Genomic DNA, 23,676 nt, shown 5'->3' with positions numbered 1-23,676 from the left:
TACCTTTTTTCAGCTTGTATTGTCTTGCTTATACATGGGTATAAGTGTTTGCATATAAAAACTGTATGGCAAGTTTGTTTCCATTTCCTAAAATTAGTCTTATTGTACATAGACATCCTATGAATCTCTCTTTCAAGGCCCAGTACTATATGCCCTGATGAAAGCTGATTACAGTCATGTAAGTGCTGATTACAATTCACTGTGATACCAATTTAGCATATGTGGAAGGACATCAACATAAAAAATCAGATGCAATTATTTCACTTCATAACTTCTGTTGGCACTAAGTTCCAGCAGTTCGTGTCGGTGGATTTCCACAAAAAGAGATATCCAACAACTGAAACAGTGGCGCCTGAGCTTGTAGGAGAAGCATCACCTCAGCTGCAGTGTACCCCAGTAATGGCCTGGCTGTGTAATACTTTCTGGCTGGAATGAACAGCCATCAAGTTGGTCTAACTCTTCCCAAATCAATATACTGCTGGTTCTTCCCTGAAGCTTGGAGCCTGCTGCTGCCCGTGATATGTGAGCCTTGCCTGCCAGAGAGAAAAGTGCTGCTTTCTGTTACATTGTCCGAGTCCTTGGTATTGCTTTTCCTTCACGAAATGGCTGCCTGGGAGAGGAACAAGACTCCCATCCTTTAAGCCCCCATAGGTCAGAGTGATCTTGTAGGATTTGGAAAACCTACTTTTAGTTGCTGCTTTTCTTAGGAGCCGCAAACAAAGTAGTACTACTTCTTAGGAAAATGCCTTAAGTAGCAAGTATTTCCATCAGTAGCAGATGGGCTGCTTGGCATGTGTGGGGCACTGAATATTGTGTTTCAGTTCTCACTTTTAACATCCTTCCTCTTTTTATGAATGTTTTAGCACTCAGAATGTGAGTGAGGGGGAGAAAATAACTCTTCAGCTAGTGATTACTACACTTATTCAAAAGGAGGATGTGTTGTACTGCATGATTATATACTTCATATAAAACTCTAGTTCAGATAATTTTTTCCCATTTTGTATTTAATGAATAAATAAATTAATTTAATGGATCACAACCTGGAACTCCATGCTTTTTAAATTCCACAGTATTCTACTAATCTTAAAACACTACTGAGTTTCTTGACATTCTTTGCATGCTGTAGGCCTATTACATACTGTTCAGGACAAACTCTGGAAATTTATTTTGGCATCCTAGGAGGTGTTAACAGCCTAATTGTGGAGATTGCTGTTGCCATTTTAAGAAATTACCACATGCAGGCTGTCTACCCTGTCCTTATTGGAAGCTTCAATACCCGTTTCTAGTAGGAATCCTTCTCTACAACTACTCTGCAGAGTCAAAAGCATTGTCAAGGATTTGGGTTTGGGACAAAATTATATATCTGGCTCAGGTAAGGAAAGTCATCATACCTTACCACACAGGCTTATTTACAAGCCAGATACTGACACAGAGTGCTGAAGATGAATTCAAAGCATGCTCAGCGTGTAGAAATATACACAAATGCATTCTGAGAGAATTATTTGCAAGGGCTGAGGAGCTGTGCTGGAGGAACAGTATCAAACAGTAACTCCAGAGTGGGGTAGACAGCAGAAAAGGTCACTTGTAAAAGTGCTGGAGCCATAAGATTGTCAGGCTGAGGAATTTCAGGCTGAAAAACAAAATAAAGCCCAATCTCTGAGAATTAAGAAGAGATGAGTGACCACTGTACCAGAAAGTATGGTGAACAATGTAACTTTGCCTACTCTCTGATCTTCAGCCTTTCACATAACATACCCCAAAAGAAGAGATAACCTTTCATAGCATTTTATTGCTGGATATAAATGGACCCTGAAACATCCCTTCCTATCAGTAGAGATAGAATTCATATGGAAAACCCAAACCAACTAACCAGCCAAAATTCTGTTAATATAAAGGTTTATAGTATAATTAAAATAAAATATTTTGATGCAAAGCCTAACAGCTTATAACTGAAATGATTCTCAGTTGATGCCCAGTACAGCTTTCTGACAGTATGGGAAGGTGGTGTTTACATGAAAGGCTTTGCAGTCAAAGATTTGAAAAACAATCCCAGAAATGCTTTCATAAGTCAGTTTATATCCTGTGAAAACACTGTAAATGAAACAAACACACTCTGGTAGCACATATAATCCCAATAATGTAGTATCCATGTTGGAATTCATACCTATTTAATTCTGTAGTACACTGAGGGTCATGTCTTGTGTCATTGTGTATATGTATACCTCTTCTCTTTCCACTCATGATTATGTAACTGAAGCATTATATTTGCATAATATATTTGTATTAATAGTTTACATGTTTTTGTAATCATTTAATGCAGTTTAACAATGGGAAATTAAGAGTTCTGGCAAAGTCAAAATTGGCATCTGTCACAATCCTGCAGAACTCCAACTAATACTTTGAAGAATAGCAATCCTGGAACCAGATTTTCTGGATAAGTGTGTGTAAATTTGATTTACCGTTTACTGATGTGTTGAAAAGACATATAAAAATAAGAGGAGCAGAATCTCTATTTAATAATCAAAAGTAATTTTAGTAAAATAGGTAAGAGCATTTGTTTGTGTGTGAGTCCATAGATTCTTTGCCAGCATTAACAACTGTAAGCTTAGCTTGATAATAACCAGGCAAAGATTATAAAATCAGTAGTGCCAGCTGCCTGGCCTGTGTACAATCAGGCTTTCATGAAAAATGTGGGGACTGGATTTGACAGAACCAGAAAGCAGCTGTTCTCAACAGCACACTTCCGCTCAGAAACTACAGCAATCTGAAGGAGAATTAATGCTGCTTTTCATATTAGTGCACCCTTTCAGTGGTCCTTGGGGCAGCTGTTGCTGTGCTTCCCCTAAACACTCAAACTAGAGTTGTACTAGGACTGCATGCAGCAACTAGCAAAACATTCAGTAGGCAAAAGTCCTGATATTTCAGGGAACTGGACTAGGTATATCATATGTTGTTGTCGTGGTCTTTGTCCTTTCCTGGACCAGGAAGGATAATAATTTAGTCCCACATCCAGCTATCTATCTTAGAAGAAGTTGGCTATCTTATACTTGGAGGAACTGGCCCCTGTGGAAATAGAAATAATTTTTTTTTCAGGTTTCTTCCTTTTACTGTGCAATGATAGTTTAATAACTGAAGGTATATTTGCAGCTTTGCCACTTCCCTAATAGTGACTGTGAGAAAGTAGTTCCATTATATGGTACTTCAGTTTCTTCACATGTGGCATAGGAATAATTAAATTTACCTTCTTCATGGAACATCATGAAGTCTATATAGGAAGTTGAAAGATGAAATTATTTTAATAATATTGGGAAGACCATATTGACAAACACAGCTTTTATGGTTTTGACATCAACTATCACATCTTTTCTTGCTAGCTTGAGCTGGCATGTGGCAGATGTGTTGGCAACTGGGATTGCAGCCCATGTAGCTTCTGAACATGCATACATATGTATACATGTATCCAGGTAAACATAATAATAGAAATCAAAACCTGTCATTTTACACCTGCTTGTCAGAAAGCATAACAGAGCAAATTTTGTCTGTCTTTTGTAGAGGTGTTTGGGGAAGTGCTCAGTCCTGCATTGCTCGACCTGACTTCTTCAGAACTTTTACTATGGACAGAGCTCAGTGAATGTGAGCTCCTAATTAAAACAAATCTTCCTCTTGCTAATATAGGCAGTAAGATAGCTGCTGCACAGTAAGAGTCAGCCTTAATTAATAAATTCAACCTCCAACTATTCATATTTGATTGTACTGTCAAACATGCATTTATATCAAGATCATAATATCTCAAAAAGAGATGCTGTTTGGAACATTTGGAAAAACTGGAAATGTAGTTGGAGCCCACTAGATGTCAGTGCCTCCACACAATAGACTACTGGATCTCTGCCTGCTGGGCTGGTAGGACTGGATGTCTCAGTCTAGTAATAGTAGAGTGAGTTGTCCAGGATCACAGGGATTGCCTGTGTAATGTCATATTTTTACATAACTCTGGGAAATGGTTACAGGAACAATGTTGCAGCCTGTTTATTCCGGTGGTGTGATGTAGTTCCTATCAAAGAATTTGTGTGCAGCAGAACTCCTTTATGGAATAAGAAAACTTGTCAGAAGCAAACAAAAATGTATTTCTGACTGAAAGAGCATTCACTGACCTAAAAGCAATTTGGGGGAACTGGTGCTACCAAATAACACTTCATCTCTGACTCTTTCTCCAAAGGAGTCTCTCTCCTCTAAAATGCAACAGCTATTCTGGCTTCAATATGAACTGAAATTACAGCATTGATTATTGCTTGGGAAAATTAAATTTTAGATCTGAAATTTACTCTGAGTACTCTGTCTCTGCTGGATGTCCACTTCTGTGTAAGGCAATGAGTGTCCAAGGACCGTTGGAGAACTTAAATCTGGTCAGTACTGCACCAAGCAGAGCCTACAAGGATGGGGGAAGGTACAGTGTATTAACAGGGTCTCAGCAAATCTGCAGATTTTTCCATAGCAGGCTATTGCCAAAATTAACCAATTAACAAAGAAACACACTGGATTCATGGGTTTCTGACATGGAAATGAAAGGTTCAATTATACCTTTAGAGTAGATGAAGTTATGAACTCTGACAAACACTCAGCAGTGTTCCTGTGGTATCTAAAGAAGCTTCTCTCAAGCACATCTCTTTTAATAAGGCCTGTAATTATGTCATTGTGGAACTGTGTGTCCTATTTCCTTTAATTATTTTCCACTCTATGGATTGTACCACTGTCATTAAAATGTGGTTTTGTGGACTGAAACTTGTAATTCATTCTTTGTTTAGAAGGTACAGAGTGCAGTGCTGATTATCATGCTAATTAGCCCTCACTGCTGAATAGTGCTTGAGTTATTTTATGAACTATGACCATATTTTTAGAAATTTGCAAAAACTTGTTCCTTTTTTTTTTTTTTTTTTTTTTTTTAATAAGCCAATCGTATAGCAAGTTCTGGGCAGCTAAAGTTAAGAATTTCGTCTGACATGACTATGGGGAGCCACAGCTGATAACTGTGGTGCTGAAGCAAGGGTCTGTCAGAGATGGGGAATTCTCAGTTTGAGGCTGTGGGTCCTATAGAGAACAAAGGCCTTTTGCACATGCAAAGGCCTTTTGCACATGCAAAAAATCTTCTTTGGAATTCAGGTACAATCAGGCACTCACTCAATGAAGTGATTTCATGTTTATTTGAATTTAAAAGGTTGAAATTTAGCATTTCATTTTTATTACTACGCACACATGGCTTGGTAATGTTCTCCAAACAGTATATAAAGTATATGAGTAAATATTCTCTGAAATTCCACTCCCAGCAAGGGAAGAAAATACACACTGGAGTGTTTACAAAGGATACCAAAGGATATGTTTGATTTTAATTTTGATTATTTCTGTCAAGCTTCTTTTTAATGTAAGTTGCTGGCATTGCTATTGCTCAGAATATTAAAAGGTAACATTTCTATCAGTATGATTTTTAAACAAAATGTGCAAATTATAATTATGTATATGTGTCTAAGTACATATCTACATATGCACCTGTACAAATGATCATGTTTGTATCACATGATCACTCAGTTTTGCACAATTTATTATCTGAAATTGATCTTTCCGTATGTCTGTTGCTGTGTCTCAGATATTCTGTGAACTGCCACTTCATCTGAATGTGGTTATTTAAAAATATGTGGCTTTTCTACAGTGTTTGAGAATGTATTGCCAAAACAGCTTCACATAATGTCAGGTTACACGAATACTCAGCGTTTAACCTCAGGAAAGGTTAAACGCCCAGAAAGAAATCATCTGGAGGATCCAAAGCTCCCCAGAGGTCTCCAGGTTTCTTGTCCATCTGGGTCTGACAGTAACCTCTGGGGTGCGCAGGGGGCGGTCACGGGCGAGTAAGGAGCTCAGCCGCTTCTTGCGGCACCTTTGCATCCAAACCGCACGCCCCTCGTTCTCTCGGGGGATCGATGCCGCCTCGGCGGGCGCACAGCGGTCTCCGGCCCGCACCGGCCCCGGCCAGGGGCAGTGGAGCGGCAGGCAAGGCCGGCCCGGGGAGGGCAGCACCGCCTCCCCTCGCCGCCACAGGGGCCCGCACCGCGGCGGCAGCGGCGCGTTGCTTCGGCAACGCCAACGGCGACGGCTCCTGGAGGCGAGGAGCGCCGGCCGCAGGTGGGGAGCCGCGGGAGGAGTGCTGAGGGGACACTGCCCCACAGGAGCGGTGCTGAGGGGACACTGCCCCACAGGAGCGGTGCTGAGGGGACACTGCCCCACAGGAGCGGTGCTGAGGGGACAGTGCCCCACAGGAGCGGTGCTGAGGGGACACTGCCCCACAGGAGCGGTGCTGAGGGGACACTGCCCCATAGGAGCGGTGCTGAGGGGACACTGCCCCACAGGAGCGGTGCTGAGGGGACAGTGCCCCACAGGAGCGGTGCTGAGGGGACACTGCCCCACAGGAGCGGTGCTGAGGAGACAGTGCCCCATAGGAGCGGTGCTGAGGGGACACTGCCCCACAGGAGCGGTGCTGAGGGGACACTGCCCCATAGGAGCGGTGCTGAGGGGACACTGCCCCACAGGAGCGGTGCTGAGGAGACACTGCCCCATAGGAGCGGTGCTGAGGGGACACTGCCCCACAGGAGCGGTGCTGAGGGGACACTGCCCAACTGGAGCGGTGCTGAGGAGACAGTGCCCCACAGGAGCGGTGCTGAGGGGACACTGTTCACAGGAGCGGTGCTGAGGGGACACTGCCCCACAGGAGCGGTGCTGAGGGGACAGTGTTCACAGGAGCGGTGCTGAGGGGACACTGCCCCACAGGAGCGGTGCTGAGGGGACACTGCCCCACAGGAGCGGTGCTGAGGGGACAATGCCCCACAGGAGCGGTGCTGAGGGGACACTGCCCCACAGGAGCGGTGCTGAGGGGTAACTCGCCAGACACCCCAGGGACGGGAGCAGTGTACGAAGGGCGTTTGTCGAGGTGAGAGCCCGAGTGTGGGCCCGGGGTGAGGGCTGACATTGAATGACCTGTGCCCCTGAGCTTCCCCGTCTGTGGTGGGGAGCGTGGAAGTGGGAAATAACAGTTGCGAGCTTTGCTTTGTCCTTCGAGTGTATTCGGTTTTCTACTGTGGAAGAATTTGCTTTCTGTGCACCATTTGTGAATTCAGAGCTAAGCAACTGCAAGTTGTGAATTCTTGAGGAAGATTTCAGGTGCTTTAGCTGTGTTACATCTCTGCTGTGACTGGGGTTTGCTTGGTCCAGTCCAGTAGTCTCACTGTGGTGGGAACAATCTGGCATGCTAGTAATATTTCACTTACTGATTCATGGAACACCAATATATGTTAACATATTCTGTCTTGTTACACAGCATTAAATCAAAATGTCATCATTATCACAATCATCCTTGTCTTTACCAGTACGTGACTGTACTGCTCCTTCATTGGACTTTGATCTTCAGGAAAAGTTTATTCTTCTTCACACTGTTGAGGCAAGTTCATTTTGTTCCTGTCAGGCTTGGTTTTTTAAATTGTACTTGTTTTGTTAGCAAGATTAAAAATATTCTTCCTAGTTATAGATGTGAAGTAGGTGATATTTCAAAAAATGTCGAAGTGGCAGTGCTGGACATAGCAACAGTATACTGAAACTATGGCAAAATATTTATTAGTTCCTTTCTGCTTACATTGATTGGCTATGATAAATGAAGCATGATGTTTAATCTTCCAAGGTGCTGTTTCCACTGGAAGTAATTAAGTTCAAGAACTTGGTTGTATATACAGGAAAAAGCTACAGAGAGTTGCACTGTGTTACACAAGTTGAGGTCTGCCAGTAAATCTAATCCTGTAACAAAACAACACACACACATATATAAAATAAAAGCCCTTAAATGTTTGGTTGTATTTATTTGCCTTAAGACAACAGTTGGAAACAAGAGAAGTCTGCATTCTGATTCTGTGAGGAAGCGATTATTTAGGATGGGAATTTCCTGAGTTTGTTACTCATTTTCTCAATTATATGAAGGGCAATATGGATATAAAAACTGAGACTCTTAGTCTGAATAATCCTTTTGATGGGGATGCACCTGGCACAGGCTGAGCACAGGAGAAATAGGTCCTGGTGGGTGGAGAAGGCAACACAATCCACTTCTGAAAAAATAATGAGTAGTCAGTGGAGCACTGAGTGGAGTAAAGAGAGAACTTCGTGTTTGGTGAAGGCATCAGTCATACTGGAGTGCTATGGCAGAGGGAGGAGAGAGGTGTTTGGAGAAGGGGTGAGGGTGATGACAAGTTGCTGGAGCCTCATAAGGAAGTGGAGGGAATGGGATGCTAACTAACCAATTTAAAACCATTGAAAAATACAAAATCAGTTATAATCAGAAGAAATTTTTAATGTTTCCTGTGTTGCAGTTAAACAGTAAAAATATTGACACTTGGATGCAGGAGCTAAGTGAAAGTGAAATTCAGAATACTGTAAGTAAAATTTTATTATCTTTGTTCTATGCTGAATATCTGAAATTGGCTACCTTATGGAATCATACAATTTCCAGTAAGGGTGGGAAAGTGGGAGTATTTGTGATTTACAATCACAAAATGGAATCTTAGTTTTACATCTGAAATCTTTGTCACTGTGCATTACTGATGCCTTGTTGTATACAGACATTCAAATAATGAATTGTTGTTTTTTCCCCATGAAGAATCTCAGGAAAAAGATACTTGAAAGAGAGAAACAGATTAAAGAACTTTCATCCATGCTTCAATGTGAAAAAGTGAGTGACCTGTTCCATTAGAATGACTATTTTCTTCCAACATACTACATTCCTAATTAAAATCATTAAATTTGAGTAAAACAATTACTTCAAAGACCTATGAAAAAAGTAAAGTAATGAAATTTGTTTTCTACAGAATTACCTTAAAATCATCAAAGTAGTATTCGAACCAACTAAGAATGCAGTTGTCCTTAACATTAATATTCTAAGGTGGCTTTTGACTTCTCATTTACTGATTTGCAATTTTCTGGGGTAAAAGTATTTATGAGGAATAATATGGAATAAACTGAACACGTTCTGTTCACAGTTGGTTTCCATGGCTCTTTTGGGAGAGGTAGTACAGACAGCAGAGCTAATATCATCAAAGGCTGACAAGTCTGGCAAGAGCTCATTCATTCTTAGTGCCAAAAGAAGGGGCTCAGTGCAAAAAACAACACTGGAAGGGAAGAATTGTCCTGTATAAGAGCATTCTGTAAAAGTTTGAAAGTTTCAAAGTGATTTTAGTGGTAGTTTGGCAATCTGTGTTACAGACTGAATGCCTCCAGTGCACACTCTGTGTGTGTGATGCATTGTGGTTCGATGTTAGTAAGGGACAGCACAGGCTCAGTTAAACCTGTGAGGGGACAGCAGTGTGCTTTGATATTTGTAACTCCTTGCAGGTTTTCAATAACCATGGTTCTTCTTTAAGAGTTTTTTTTTTTTTTTTTTGCTTAACCAAATAAACATATCACTTGGCTGCTGGATAAACTTAACCAGCAGGTCATAAACAGAGGAACCTGTGGGGGCTCTTGTCACGTCCTTGTCTTTATCTTGAAGTGAAGGAGCACATTTTCATGGGAACATCTTTTTGCTTGAGAATAGAAATGCTGAACAGAAAAGCCTGTAAAGCTTCTGAAGACCTCAATGCCAGCAGACCTCAGTGTTGATGGGATCTCTGTGGCATGCCATGCCTTGACTAGAGACTACCTAATGTTGAAAAATTGAGGATGCCTAGCATCTGAAAGGATAAATTATTTTCTGTGCTATCCCCTTTTTCCTTCTTACACTAATTTCAATAAATGACATTTTCATCAATACTTGACTGAATCTGCCTTTCCTACTGGTACCTATAATGAACACTTCCACTGGCACATTCTTTTAGTCTCTTTCAGTCTATACTGATAATACTATACTTTTCTACCTTATTACTTCTTTCTTAGAATGAGCCAAAGGAATCAAGTTGAAAGAAATTTCATGGAATCATCTGACCTGAGTTCTGGTGACATAAATTTCCCCTTCACCCAAAATCAGAGTTTGAATTAAATGTATAATTAGTTCTAATAGGAGATGGTCTTTGGAATTTAATGAAGGTCAGTTCAGGTCTAATGAGTCAGAGCACAGCTGATCAATGTGGCTGAGTGTCAGTCATCCTGCTAGCTGGATGCCTTTGCTTAGCCTGGATTTCTGAGTTCATGCTTCCAGGCCTTATTCCCACGACTTAAACTCAGATTAAATATCATTCAATAATTTATACATAAATTGTTTCAAGTTGGTGATTTCTGTTTAGCCTTAATACAGTTAGTAGCAAGTATCTTACTGCTTGTCAATATACTTGTAGAGCATGTTTTATGTTTTCCAGGTTTTGAGGACATTCAAATGTCAGTTAGAAACTACAGCATAGTAGAAAAAATACAGAGAGCATCATGCAGCATAATCCAATGAATTTGTGGGTTTTATCTTTCTTAGATCAACATACAGAAAGGAGAGCACTTGTCAAGGTCAATGACGGAAGTACAAGCTCACCTGCAGCGTCAGATTGAAAGAAAAGAGGCAGAAAATGATGAATTAAAAGTGAAAATACAGGTCAAAATATTTTTACTTGTGTTTCAGTTTATTGGGGAAAAAAACCAAAAACCCAAAGCTTTGCTGTGGCTTGTTTTTAAATAAAATTATTGGTAAAAGAAAAATCCAAAACAGCTAAAATCATAAGTATTTATGTTTTCCAAGATCTGCCTGACCACACTATTTTAAATGCAAGGTTGTTTTTTTGTGTTTTTTTCCCTTCTTTTCTCAACTTATGCACACTTGTACAGTTCTAGTGAAGCAAAGTGAAACACACGTAGAAGCATTTGCTCACTCACTTAGCTGCACTGCCTAGAGGACAGTCTCCATTTGGTCAGGAGATAGGCAAGTCCATATGGTGACTTTCTGTTCAAAGAGAACAGTGACAGCCACACCCTGTTTCTGCTTATTATCTGTGAAAAATCGGTAAGTCTCTTAATACTGACTGAAAGTGAAACATTTGAGACTAATGCCTAGTCTCACTTTGTTTAAGGTAGGTTAAATTATTTCCATTTTCTGTTCTAAAAAGCACAAATTAAATTTGGGCATTTGTATCAGTTACTGGTGTTAGAAAAAGACAAAGGAGGAGGTCATGTGTGAAAGGCTGGAGCTGTATATGGCCTCAGAATACAATATATAAAACTTGTCAAAAACATAGGAATGAATGAGAAAACATTGACTAAAATCAATGCATTTCTAATTTTCAAACTTTTTTACTAGCATACATCCCCTGCTAATTGAATCATTTGAGATGGTTACCCAACTTATATCAAGGCAGTTTCAAATCATGTCTATGTCTGAATAAATCCATAAATGCCACATGTTTTCTTCTAAATAAGAATTGCTTTCTTGTTCTACCTTGTACAATTACAGGATTCAAATAACATTTTCATTAGATAAAATATCTTGATATACAACTGTATTGTCACTCAATCTCTATTTTAAAGTTTTGTTCACTTTCAGAAATTGCTTAAGTCATTGGCTAACTTAAATGCTGGATTATTTTTTTAATAACTAGACAAAAGCTTGCGAAAGCTTAGCACTGCCCCTATGAAATTAGCTGTCACTTTGAATTTACCTCAGCCACTAATGCCCAAAGCACTCATTCTTAGTGCGATTCTGACCTCCTGTGGTTATAAAAGGGATAGCAGCTGTTTACTTCTATGACAGTTAAAGAAATCCGTACGGAGACTGAGATTTTCTGGTTGCTGTGTTTATTGAAGGTGTTTGTCCACCACCTCAAGTCACATGTTTGTTTATTAGGTGTCCTATAAGCATGTATATAGGAAAACTACTTTTTACATATTTGGGTGTTTTTTGTAATTTCCTTTTTTTGAAGTAGTAACCACATACATTTTGCTTTGTTTGTGTAAAAGTTTTGGGGCCATTAGCAGGACCTGTACTGAGAGATATCCCTTATTGTATAATATGCATAATTTGTAGCAACTGAAAATGAGTATCTTGAATAAGGCTGGTATATTCACATATTCAGTAGCTAACTAGGAGTACATAATGTAGTGTCAGACCTAGGCTGAAAGGAGGGAAACAAATACATCAATCATTCCTACAGTTAGAGTATTTATTACTGAACTGAGAAAGTTGACACTGCTGGCTTACCTATGCTGCTGGAGTTTGGTAGAAGGATAGTAAGAGATATGAACAACATTTACACATGTCTTTATGAAATTAATTGTCTATTTTTTAGCTTGGTCATTTTTGGTAAGTGAATCTGAGATTCTCCTTGAATCAGTCTGGTATTGCTCTTAATGAATATCATCATGTGGTGTTTTAATGTCTGCTGTAAGTTCATATTTATGTGGTATATAAATGAAAAATACAAAAGTCATGAAGTTAGAGAGATCAGCTTCCTGTATGGAATGGGATCAGTCTTCATCAGTGATGTAAAACATCTAGTTAGTAAGAAATAATAAAAGCAATAAAAAAAGCTAATATAGTGGCAGTTGTTGAGCCCAGTTCCTGTCTTGGCTGTGTGGCACGTGTTTCAAAATATTATTAAATGCATTAAAATGCATTTCTGCTTCATTGTTTATAAAAAATACTTCACTAAACAAATCTGTGTCATTAATAAAGTGAGGCCATTTTATGCACAGAAAAAATTCAGAGAGCTTGCAAGAAAATAATATATTGTCATCTAATCACAGACCATACCATTATACATATACTAAGGAAAAGATCCCTACCTTTTCTAGCTTCCTGACTTTAAAAACCCACAAATCCAAGATATTTACTTTCATAATAAAATTTCATATACAGTCATACAGCCTATCTCTAGACCTAGTAGTGTGTGTGTGTCACTAGATTCAGAGCACATAGAGCAGTGCATATCACTGCTGGCATCATTCAGGTGATATTCTTTATAGAAATTGTCTGATGAAACTGTTTTACTTTCCTCCTCATAAATGGGTTTAACATTCACACCTTCTATGTGGAAATTCTGCATTCATTTCCAAGAGCACACAGACATGGTTAGATTGCTGTCTTTCCCCAACTCCTGCCTGCTCCTGCACCTTCTCAGACTCTTGTTTTCATCTTTGTAATGACTTCCTCTCTGTATCTTTCTTGTCTACTGTTGTACTTAGCTCTCTCCTTGTATCAGCCACAAGTTTTGAGATACCAAGATTATATGGAAAGAGATCATAAATTTAACAGCTCTTCCTAATTATTTTATAGCACAAAATTATATGTAAGGTTTAAGATTTGAAAAGTTAATTTTAATTATGCTGCAGACTCTAGAAAATAAAATAGCAGAGTGGAAACATAAAATTGGTGAATCCAAGTGCCAGAAGTTCACCTTAAAGGAAAGAAGTGAGCAAAAGAAGATTGCTCTGAAGAAAGCATTAAGGTCCCAGAAACAAAGAGCTCAACGTTCAGAAGAAGCTGTAAAAGACATAACATCTAAAATAAGAGAACATGTGAGTGGCTGTGTTGTGAGCAATGTTGTGTTGTATTGTTTGAAATAGAACAACTGAAAGTCTTTCACCTGTGAAAAAGAGAAAACTTTGTTTGATTATGCTGTTCTTGTATGTCTTTTGTTTTGTTGCTCTTCTGTTAAGGAAAAGGTTTCTATAGGTGTCACAAAAGCTGTTCCTATTAACTGCCTTTGTTTTGTTAAAATGTAGTGATTGTCTTAAGTCATGAGGCTATGCATTTTAAGCTGTAGGAAGTAAGAGGAATGTCATCAGCTTTTGGTTAAACCTCTCCTGCGCTTCCTGTTAGTCCTCTATGAATAAGCACTCAGAAATTACTATGACTATGACCAACTCAGGAATACAGCCTACTAACTGAGGATCCATGACAGAGGTTTGAAGTGTTAGTTTTAGTTATTTATTAATATGTGATGTCTCATGTGGTTACTTAGCTTTCTATTTCTAAGTTGCTTGCTCTGAACTTTTTCAAAATCCAAGCATAAAACTTCTTCCTTAATCCGAGTTGTTCCTTGGAATCTTGCTTTGTCTATCAAGAGTTTGTACTTGTTCAAATGCCAGGTGCATCAGAATTGTGCTTATTGTCCTATTTAGATTTTCTAATAATACATTTTTATACTCTTAGATGTGTTGTAATCATTTTGGATATGTCAGTATTAAAGATATATTTCTCCACTAAGTACCAGGAGATCGTTAATAATGGCTTTTGTATTCTTGGATTTTTGTGAGATCAGTCGTGGATCTTTAACAAAAATTAACAGTACAGAGGGACAGAATTTCCTCCTGAACTTCTGATGTTGTGTAGTCACACTTCTTTTCTTCCTCATTGAAAACCTGGTGTACTTTCATGATGGCATGTATTGGTTAATTACCTATATTCATCTAAGGGATTTAACTACTGTTTAATTTCATACCCAGCATTCTTCAAATATTTTGGCAAAGTTTTATTTGTTTATTAATTGATGTAATTTCTATGTAGTTGAGATGTATTGAATACAAATTTTTGATAAGATAATATTGTCATCTTAAATTTTGAAATGTTGCGTATTCTACAGGTGATATACAGTACCAGTGTTTAACTATGTCTCTGCCTTGACAGTAATTCTATACTTTGACTTCGACTTTTTAAAAATGTGGGTAATTTTGTTGATTTTATTTTGAGATGAGAGAAAATTTATATTAATTTCTACAAGGGAGATCCAATAAAACTATCTTATATTAAACAGATAGCTCTTGTGTTTAGAAAAAATTGTAGAATTAAATGGCATTCTTTGGTGGCATTATTTTGTTACATAATTTATAATTTCTGCATTCTCTAGGAAGTCAAACTGTGTGAGATACTGTCAGCTTCTGATGTCTGGAAAAAACAGCATGATAGAATAGCTGAAGAAAAGAAAATGTTAGAAGTTCAAATAGAAAATCTTGAGAGGTAAGTTGGAGTGTTGGTCTTTATTGTTTATTTCTGTAGTTGCAGAGTGTTGATATTTAGTAGTGCAATACTCTGTTGACAATGTGAGTTTATTAACATTTTAAAATTCTGAGCAGAATTTGAAGTTGGAAATAAGAACAAATTTAAGATTTTTAGCCTCCTCTGTTGCATTTTACTTCTTTCAAAGCTTTATTCCCCTTTACCAGTAAGAAACATTCTTTTTCCTGCATACTTCTGATCGGCCTGAACTTGCTGGCAGCTCCTGTGCAGCCTCCATAACCACTTATTTAATAACTGATTCAACAGCTTATTGAATCAGGAGAGGATGGAGAAAGGCTCCTTTCAAACAGAAAACATTCAAACAGTTCATTCATGTAAGGAAAGCGGAACAAAATTATCCAACCTTATTCAAACTACACATTCAAATCTTAAGGTATGTCCTGGTTTAGGTCAAATTTGGGAGGAAACCTGTGAATGGGGTTCCTCTGGGGAGCAAACCCAAACGGCCCCACCCCCAGCCAGTCCAAGAAAAATAATTTCCTCAGAGAAAAGTGGAAAAAACTATTTATTTAACAAACAAAATGCCCACAAGCATGAGGAATGAAAAAAAATTAAACAACAAAACCTCTCGCTGCTCCAGAGGGAGATGGCGAAACTGAGGAAGTTCTCGCCAGAAGTTAGTCTCATTCTTTGGTGCTGGAAAATGCTGAGGTCCAGGCCCCGGTGGGCCACGGATTCTGGATCCCAATCCTTCTCTGAGTTTTCAGTCCAGAGCAGACTTAAACAGTCCCAAGAAAAAGAGAGAAAAACAGTCCAGGAAGCTTCTTTGCTCCGAGTATCTGACGAACACACTGTCCCGAGCAAGAAGCAAGGAGGAAAAAAAAAAAAAAAAAAAAAAAGGATGTGGAGGAGTGAACACTTTTCATTTCAGCTGAAAATACTGAAAATACAAGTTGTTGCTTGAAATGTGCCTTTCTTACAAGACATGTTCTACTAAGCAGTGTGGGGCTGACTAAACAGCAAAACAAATTATATGAACTTTATTAACCAAAAGAAAGGCAAAAAAACTCGGTACAGAATAATTTGCTGCTTTTAATAATGGAAAATAACATTTCTGAAGTAGCCTAGGAATGTTCCTAGTAGGACATTACGTGACATACCCTATAAATTCAATATAATTACATTTTGTACAGTGTGCATATGCATAGCTCTCTTGGAAGTATGATTTGGTATTCTGTAATTGAGCTAAGACTCCTTCCTTGGAGCAGAAACTGTCCTCTTTCAGAGAGTGTATTTCAGAATATACGCGTTTCTTTGGATGTGTAAATGCATTCCGCCTTTTATATATACAGATAAATATATATACAGTGAAGGAGAATGTGTTAAAGTACAATTTAATTTTCATAGTGAGAGTTTTGGAAGTATTGTGTATTATAGAGAGTTTCTTGCTGTCTAACAAGTCAGATCAGAGACCTGATGGAAGACATGGAGAGAAGGGAGGAATGGAGAAGAAAGTCAGAAGAGGAAATTCTGGGAAAGCTAAATTCTCTTAACTCTGAAAATGAAAAGATTTACCTTGAAAACAAAAAATTAAAGGTGAGATTATAAATCACTGTTGATTTGCCCTACATTTTTCATACATTAATGAAGTAACCAGGTTAATTCTCTTTGTCTAGAGCCCCCAGACCTTCAGAATGAATTTGCCATCCATTTATAATAGTAAGGACAAATGAGATTCTGAAAATTTTCCCATGGAAATTTATGGCAAAGCTAGGAACAGGATTGTCTGATGATATATCTGCTTAATCAGGATGCTGCTTATTTTACTGTCAATGACTGCACAATCACTTAAGTAGAAATTGTTCTTTTATATTTGTTAACCTCTCTTTCAGATTAAAGAACTGAGTTTACCTCGATCATTGATTTCAATTTTGAAAGAGTTTACAGGTTTCATATTGTATTTATCATCTGATGTAATTGTTGTCATGAGCTGACAAATGAACTGGAGACTATAATTTTTGTTTGACAGGAAAAATACTTACATCACTCTTTTTGGTGCCAGCAAGTCACTTGCTGGCAATATCATATTGTAGAATGTCTAATTTTTATATTTTCTGTTTTTGGTCAAGGCTTCCCTTGCTACACTGGAGAAAAGTACAGTGTCTGTTGAATGTGAGTTGCTACAGCTGCAAGAAAAAGCAAAGCTGCAAGAAAACCTTGTAGAACAGCGTGAAAATGAGGTGACTTATGATGTTTGAAATCTTCGAATACGTTGTTTCTAAATTTGTAAGCCATTTTGAGGAAATGATAAAGGTTTTGTTGATAATAAATCCATTTTTTTTTGTCATGGGGATTGTAATATTTTTGTAGATTTGAGTATGAAAGAAAAAAATGCTATTATAGACCTTCTCAACGAATGGTCTCCACACTGTTACAAGTACACATTGCCTGTACTGAATTGTGTGAAGCCCACTTGAAGTTCATTGAGGCCAACAGCTGCAAATTTGCTTTGACAAGATTTGCTTCCTAAAAAGCAGGTCAGTGACCCAGTAAACTAGATATTTAAAAAGTTTGAGTCTGATGTCTTCAGTGGATCTACCAATGATCTTTTACCTCTACTTGACCATACTTTATCTTCATGTTCCTAAGAGCATATCAGTACTCAAGTAAGTTCAAGAAATTTAAGCTCATTCAAGAAATATATATTAGGGTTAGAGTAAAGGTTATGAGTATAGGGTTATATGAGTTCTTTTATTTCAGTAGGTAAATCCACATAGAAATACCAGTGAAACAAATAAACCAAACTTTAAATGGAGCTTTTTGTCAATTAATTTTTTGCATTTGGCTTTATTCACAGAGAAATTTCAGAACATTGATTCAAATATATATCTATTTCTGCTATGGTATAGACACAATTTCACTGACATTCTTCACTTATTTTTTGAATTAGTGGAAAGACATGATAGAAAATCTAGAGTACAGCCAGAGAGCCTTGTCCTTGGAATGCATCATCACAACTAAAGCTGCTGCCAGCTTTAAGGTGGTAGATGCAGTTCCAGGCAACAGGCAGCCTTAAGCAGTGAGTGGAGTGAAATTCCCTAGCTCAGGGCTGTAGTGACTCCAGATGGAAAGTGTCAGTGAAAGTTGCTATGTGGAGGGGGAGGTGTGAGTCATGCTGGCTGCTTCTACAGCACAACTTAGTTCATTCTCCACTGCTGATAATACACTGCTGATATGACAGTGCTCTTTACCTGGTAACCCTTTTATACTTGCTGTGACAAGCAGGATAATGAACATAAATAAATTCAAATAATGACAAACTTCAAGATACTATTTAGAAGTCAAAGATTTTCCTTTATGCTTCATAATAATGATTCTATCTTTTCTGTATTTAAGTCAAGGACTTTGCAAATGTATGTGAAAAACATATGTTGTCCTAGGTACAAAAAAGACAAATTGCAGTAGAAGAATTGAAATCCAGATATGAAACAGCCTTAAATGAAAACAAAAAAATAAAAGAAAACAAATGCTTAGAAGCAGATAAGGTAAGTTTTGCAGTAATAAAGAATGTTTCCAAATAATTCTGTAGGACACAGATCCTTTCCACATTTTTGTGATCTTATTAGAAGTCACAAGGTACTGTCTCTTGGTTTTAAGTTTCTGAGAGTTTTACCGACTGCTTACTAAAGCTGGTGTTTTTTGGATACTACATAATTGCAAACAATTGAGCAATGATTCCTAGTGCAATGACTAAGTAGTTTGGTACTATTTTAGAATTCCAGAATTCTTTTATTACTTTCAAAGATGTGATTTTATTGTTGATGATTTTGAAACTATCCTTTTGACAGAACAGTTGTGTAAATTGTATATGGAAACAAACCTACTGTAAGTGCATTTTTTAAACTAACAATTAAAATTGAGACTCCATACAGAGATGAGTTTTAAGTTTTTCAGCAGATGGAGCTGAACACTGGAACACAGCACATTTTTAAGTGTCAGAAAAGAACTTGTGTCTTTGTCAGTATTTTATAAAATAGGTGATATGTAACTTGTAGAGAATTTTAGTTTTATTACTTACATGAAAATCCATTAAGTGGTACAACAATTAATTTATGGTTTTACACTTACATTTTTCTCCTGTGATGCTACTGTGCAGGTGAGGGACAAAACAGAGGCTGAGTTAAAGGAGTTAGAACATGTTTGTGACTTGCTGAAAGCAGCTGAGAAAAATCAGCAAAAGCTTCTGTCCTGGGAAAGGATCCGTGCACTCAAATGCAAAACCCTTAGGGAGCTGGAGTTTCAGGTGGTTAGAACATGCTGATTTCTAAAGATAAATGGGAAAGTTATGTGGAAAAAAGTCTCTGGGACATTTTTTACTGTTGGTGTGTGTGATAGTGGTGAGGTTATCCTTGTTATTTTTTTCATAAATCAAAAACTTCTGTGGAAATAGCGCAATGCAAATAAAACTGTTGCCAACTGTATTGATGTGAATTCACTATGTGGCAAGACTTTCTACTTTTAGAGTGAGTATATTCTTGATCTTTTTGAATACTTATGGCCTGAGTTGTGTTGCAGAATTCTTCCCTGGAAATAAATGCAAGTCTAGATATTGTTTGTATCTAGTAGAGTAATTTAATTCTACATTAGTTTTGGGTTTAGTAGCTAATTTATAAACCATACAACATTTATTCCTATAAATTATATTCTTGATGATATATAAAACTTTAATTATTGCAATGTTTTAGTTGATTAAGTTGATTTAGTTGATTAAGTATTTTAAAAATATGCTTTTATAAGATAATTGTAATTTTTAGCTGTATTTAACACTAATGCTTGCATTTTCTCTAAATCCTAAAAATGAGTTTTCCTCAACTCTTTTTTCCTTTTATGTCAATTTCAATGGCAGGGTAGATTTGGGTGGGGTTTTTTGATGGGGTGTTTTTTTGGTGTTTGGTGGGGTTTGTTTGTTTGTTTTTGTTTGTTTGTTTTGGGGTTTTGTTTTGTTTGGGGGATTTTTGGGGTTTTTTTTGGTTTTTCTCTTTTTAATTTTCTTTGAGTTAGAAGAGCATAAATGACAAAGGGTTTTAAGTTAGTAGGGTGGGAAAGGGTTTAATCATCCTCTACATCAATGGGAAAACTACAGCTGAAGCACAGTGAGTCTCTGTGGTCCTGTAGACTTTATATAAAATATTGCTCTTGATTTTAGATTCTTCAAGGAATGTTCATAAACTCTTAAATTTTAAAGTACTTAAGCAATAATTAATTTTGAGGTGCAGAATTTATGCATCACATAGAACGATATATTTAATTTTAATCTAACTACATGTTTTACTGAAAAAGTGAAAAAGAACCTCTTAAGTATAGCAAAATAATTTGGAATATAATCACTAGTCTGGTGGAACAGTAGTTACATTTCCACATTAAGTCTTGGTGATTGATGTACTTTACCCTTGACAATATGACCAGAATTTAGGAAGTTCATTTTGGAGCAATTGGTTCCTCAGCAGAAAACCTCTGCTGGGTTCAGCTGGACTAATTTCTGCTACTACCAGTCTGCTGATCAACACAATTGTAATTCTGATCAACACAATTAGGCAGATTAGCTCAAATTGCTGGATGGGACTGCTTGAGGTAGTCCAACGAATGGTGGTAGTCACCCTTCTAAATGATGGCACCACAGGCTGCTGATGTCTGGTTATTGCTAACATGCTGTTCTGGGTGGTAGAAGAAGCAATAATCTCATTGCTACTGAGATTTGAAAGAAAACTTGTAAAAGTTTAGCACCCTGGATGCTGGGGATGAGAAGACTGTCTTCTTGCTTCCTTCAAGCTTCTGCTGCTGATATTTCTCTTTTCATGAACTTGATCGTCTTTTTGGATATTCTTCTTTCTGAAAATCTTTGCCAGTGCTGCATTGTTCTTCTGTGATAACCATACCTATGTGCAGTGTTATTTTTATGCCTCTTGTGACTGTAGTGTGAGGGAGCCATTTTTGCTGGTCTGGAAGACCTGACCAACTCCTAATACACAAGGTTGCATGAGCAGCACATGGAGTTTTTTAGGCCTTTGTTACATAGAAAGTTTTCAGCCTTAAAGTGTTCACACAAAATTTTAGTCTCCAACTTTGTGTTTTATTAATTTAAGATAGTTATACAAGGTACAAAAACACATGATAACATTTACTTCAGTATAACATAATGTTTGTCTGAATTAGCATAGCATTTATCTGAAATTACAATCAAATTCTTTGATGGATTTTAATAGAGAAGCTTACTTTAGTCCAGTAAGATCCTGTATACAGGTCTCTTCAACTAGAAACAAATTGTCATTTTTACAGGATAACCATAGTGTAACTTCTCTGGGCAATCTTTACTTAGAAGAAATCTGTATCATTCAGAAGATATATGAATATCTTCAAAGGTAAACTGAAAAATCTGATTGAAATTAAATCCTACACTTTTCTGCTACAGTGAATACATTAATCTGTTTTGCATAAAGGCAATTAGGAGAGGTGGAATATCTGAATGAAGAACTTGCTTACCAGCTCAGAAAAGAAGATGAGAGTCTTCAGAGCAGTAAATTGCAGCTTGAAGAGAAAATTGCGGAATGTTATGCATTAAACAGACAACTTGAATCTGCTTTGGAAGAAGGGAGAAAAATGGTATTGGTGATTTAATTAATCTCTCAATCTTGTTTGTTAATTTCTATTTAAAAACAGCATTAAAAATAAGGTTGAGAAAAAATTATGGCACCAGACTATTTTGCATATAGGGAGAAATACTAAAAAGTTACTGTGAATTTCTGCATGTTTTAAATATGGATGAAACAATTCAATTTCCTTCTCAAGTTTGTAACCTGTGGAAATAAATAACAACTCTCAATTGACCAATGTTTTATTATAATTTTTTAACTGACAAATCAAAATGCTTTAACCACATTATATTAAATCCCACACATATGGCAAAAAGTTTCTGTACAAAAGCTTAATTTTACATTTTTTTCTTTGTTATAGAAGCCCACAAGAACACTGGTGTTGAAATCCTTCTCTTTTTAGAGGAAGAATTTGCATTTTTTCTACATTAAGCCAAATTTTGTCATTTGTAGAAATTATGCAAACAGTAAATAAAATCCAAGGGGAATTGTAGGAATTTAGATTATAGTGAATTATATTAGTTTAATCAGAAAAAAATGTATGAAGTTGTAATTTCAAATTAATAATGCAGAAATTAGTAAAAAATCATTGATTTTTTCAATACTGTTTGAGGATATTTCTTTTCTTTTGAAAAATCGAAAATTTTGGCTTAACTTGCAAATAAGCTAAGAAGTGTTCTGCTGCCACTACTATTACATTTTTTTCTTCTAGATTGAAACAGCTTTCGAATTTAGCCAGAATATTTTTCAGGTTTGTTTAAGTCCTGGGCATGGGAAATAAGTTAATTATTAGATGAAAAAATGGGAAATAAAGCTATTAATATTAAGAGATAAAATTATTTGATTTGGGCTTTAAGAGTAAATATATATGTAATATATATATCTAATGTATAAATTTATGTTATATATAACCTTTCTCTTTCATTAATTTTATAGGTAGCTGAAGAACAGGAAAAAATCTCATACAAGGAACAAGCCTTTCAGACAAAACTGCTACTTCTTGAAGCTGAAGTGAGAATGAGGCAAGAAGAAAAAAAACAACTCTTCTGTTTATTTCACCATGTGAGTAAATTTGTGATTCAAGAAGTCACCCACCATGTCACCCTTTAAAAAAACAAGTTCCTTTTACTAAAAACATACTACTAATACAGTTGATACACACTTTTCAGAACAGTAAATTAATTCAGCTTGACAATATACTTTGTACATTGACATTTCCCATCAACCTAACAGATGTCCAGTCTAACTAAATCATTTGAATAATATTGAGTTTACAACCCTTACTCAGTCCAGCTCTCCCAGCAAGACTAAAATAAAAAAAATATATAAAGTTGTAATTTCTTTCAGATCAATTGTTCAGTAAGCCTAATCTAGATTTGATTAGATGCATAACAATTCCATAATGATGTAGTGATATCTTCTTTTTTCCATGAGTTAATGACAATAATCTGAACTTACAATTATTGTCAATTGTTATAGGCCTTTTTTTGATTTTCAGTCTATATGAGCATGTTCAGTTTGGTCCTGACTGAACATAAATAAAAGCTTCAATCTTTTGAGGCCTTTTTTAGCACTTTTGCTTCTGTGGAGCCTCTGAAAACTTTTACAGGTAAATAAAGCTGTAAAAATTAGGTATCTGTTGTCTTAGATTATTTTGATTGATTTATATTTTATTTCTAAGTTTCTATGCTTTTTTTTTATTAGAACGAAAAGCACCATGAAGTACATTTGAAAGAGCTGGAGAACAGCCTACAGAAGGCAGAGAACAAGAACCAGAGCATCCAGAATTATGTGCAGTTTTTGAAAGATGCATATGTAACAGTGTTTGGCTGAATTCTTGAATCTATTTCATAGTGAAGAAACCTGTCAAGACTGGGCTCCCAGTGTGGCTGGAGGCAAAGCCATTGAGCCTTACACTATTTTGCCAGTTTGAGTTCTATAATGTTAATGTTGATTCTTCCCTAGGAAAACATCTGTTGTGGGCACGAGAAAGAGGTCAGCCATTACTGTACATCCTGCTGGCTGGTCACACGTGGAGCTGATATTCCTGATATAAACCATTGTGTTTTCCATGGC

General features: G+C 37.0%; 1 protein-coding gene across 1 annotated transcript; it reads left to right on the top strand.

The window, feature by feature from the left end:
* The first annotated feature begins 8,326 nt into the window (after positions 1-8,326).
* On the top strand, positions 8,327-23,676 carry ODF2L (outer dense fiber of sperm tails 2 like). The gene is given in 14 exon segments (XM_066325159.1): positions 8,327-8,459; positions 8,684-8,755; positions 10,481-10,597; positions 13,324-13,509; positions 14,841-14,950; positions 16,358-16,395; positions 16,398-16,546; positions 17,080-17,190; positions 18,391-18,495; positions 19,107-19,253; positions 21,287-21,369; positions 21,448-21,610; positions 22,537-22,662; positions 23,305-23,676. Coding segments are annotated over 14 exon segments (1,617 nt in total). The 5' UTR covers positions 8,327-8,378; the 3' UTR covers positions 23,434-23,676.

This window comes from Sylvia atricapilla, chromosome 9 (assembly GCF_009819655.1).
Source record: "Sylvia atricapilla isolate bSylAtr1 chromosome 9, bSylAtr1.pri, whole genome shotgun sequence".
Taxonomy (NCBI): Eukaryota; Metazoa; Chordata; class Aves; order Passeriformes; family Sylviidae; genus Sylvia; species Sylvia atricapilla.
Note: the sequence above shows the minus strand (reverse complement) of the source record. Positions and strands in the feature narration are given on the sequence as shown.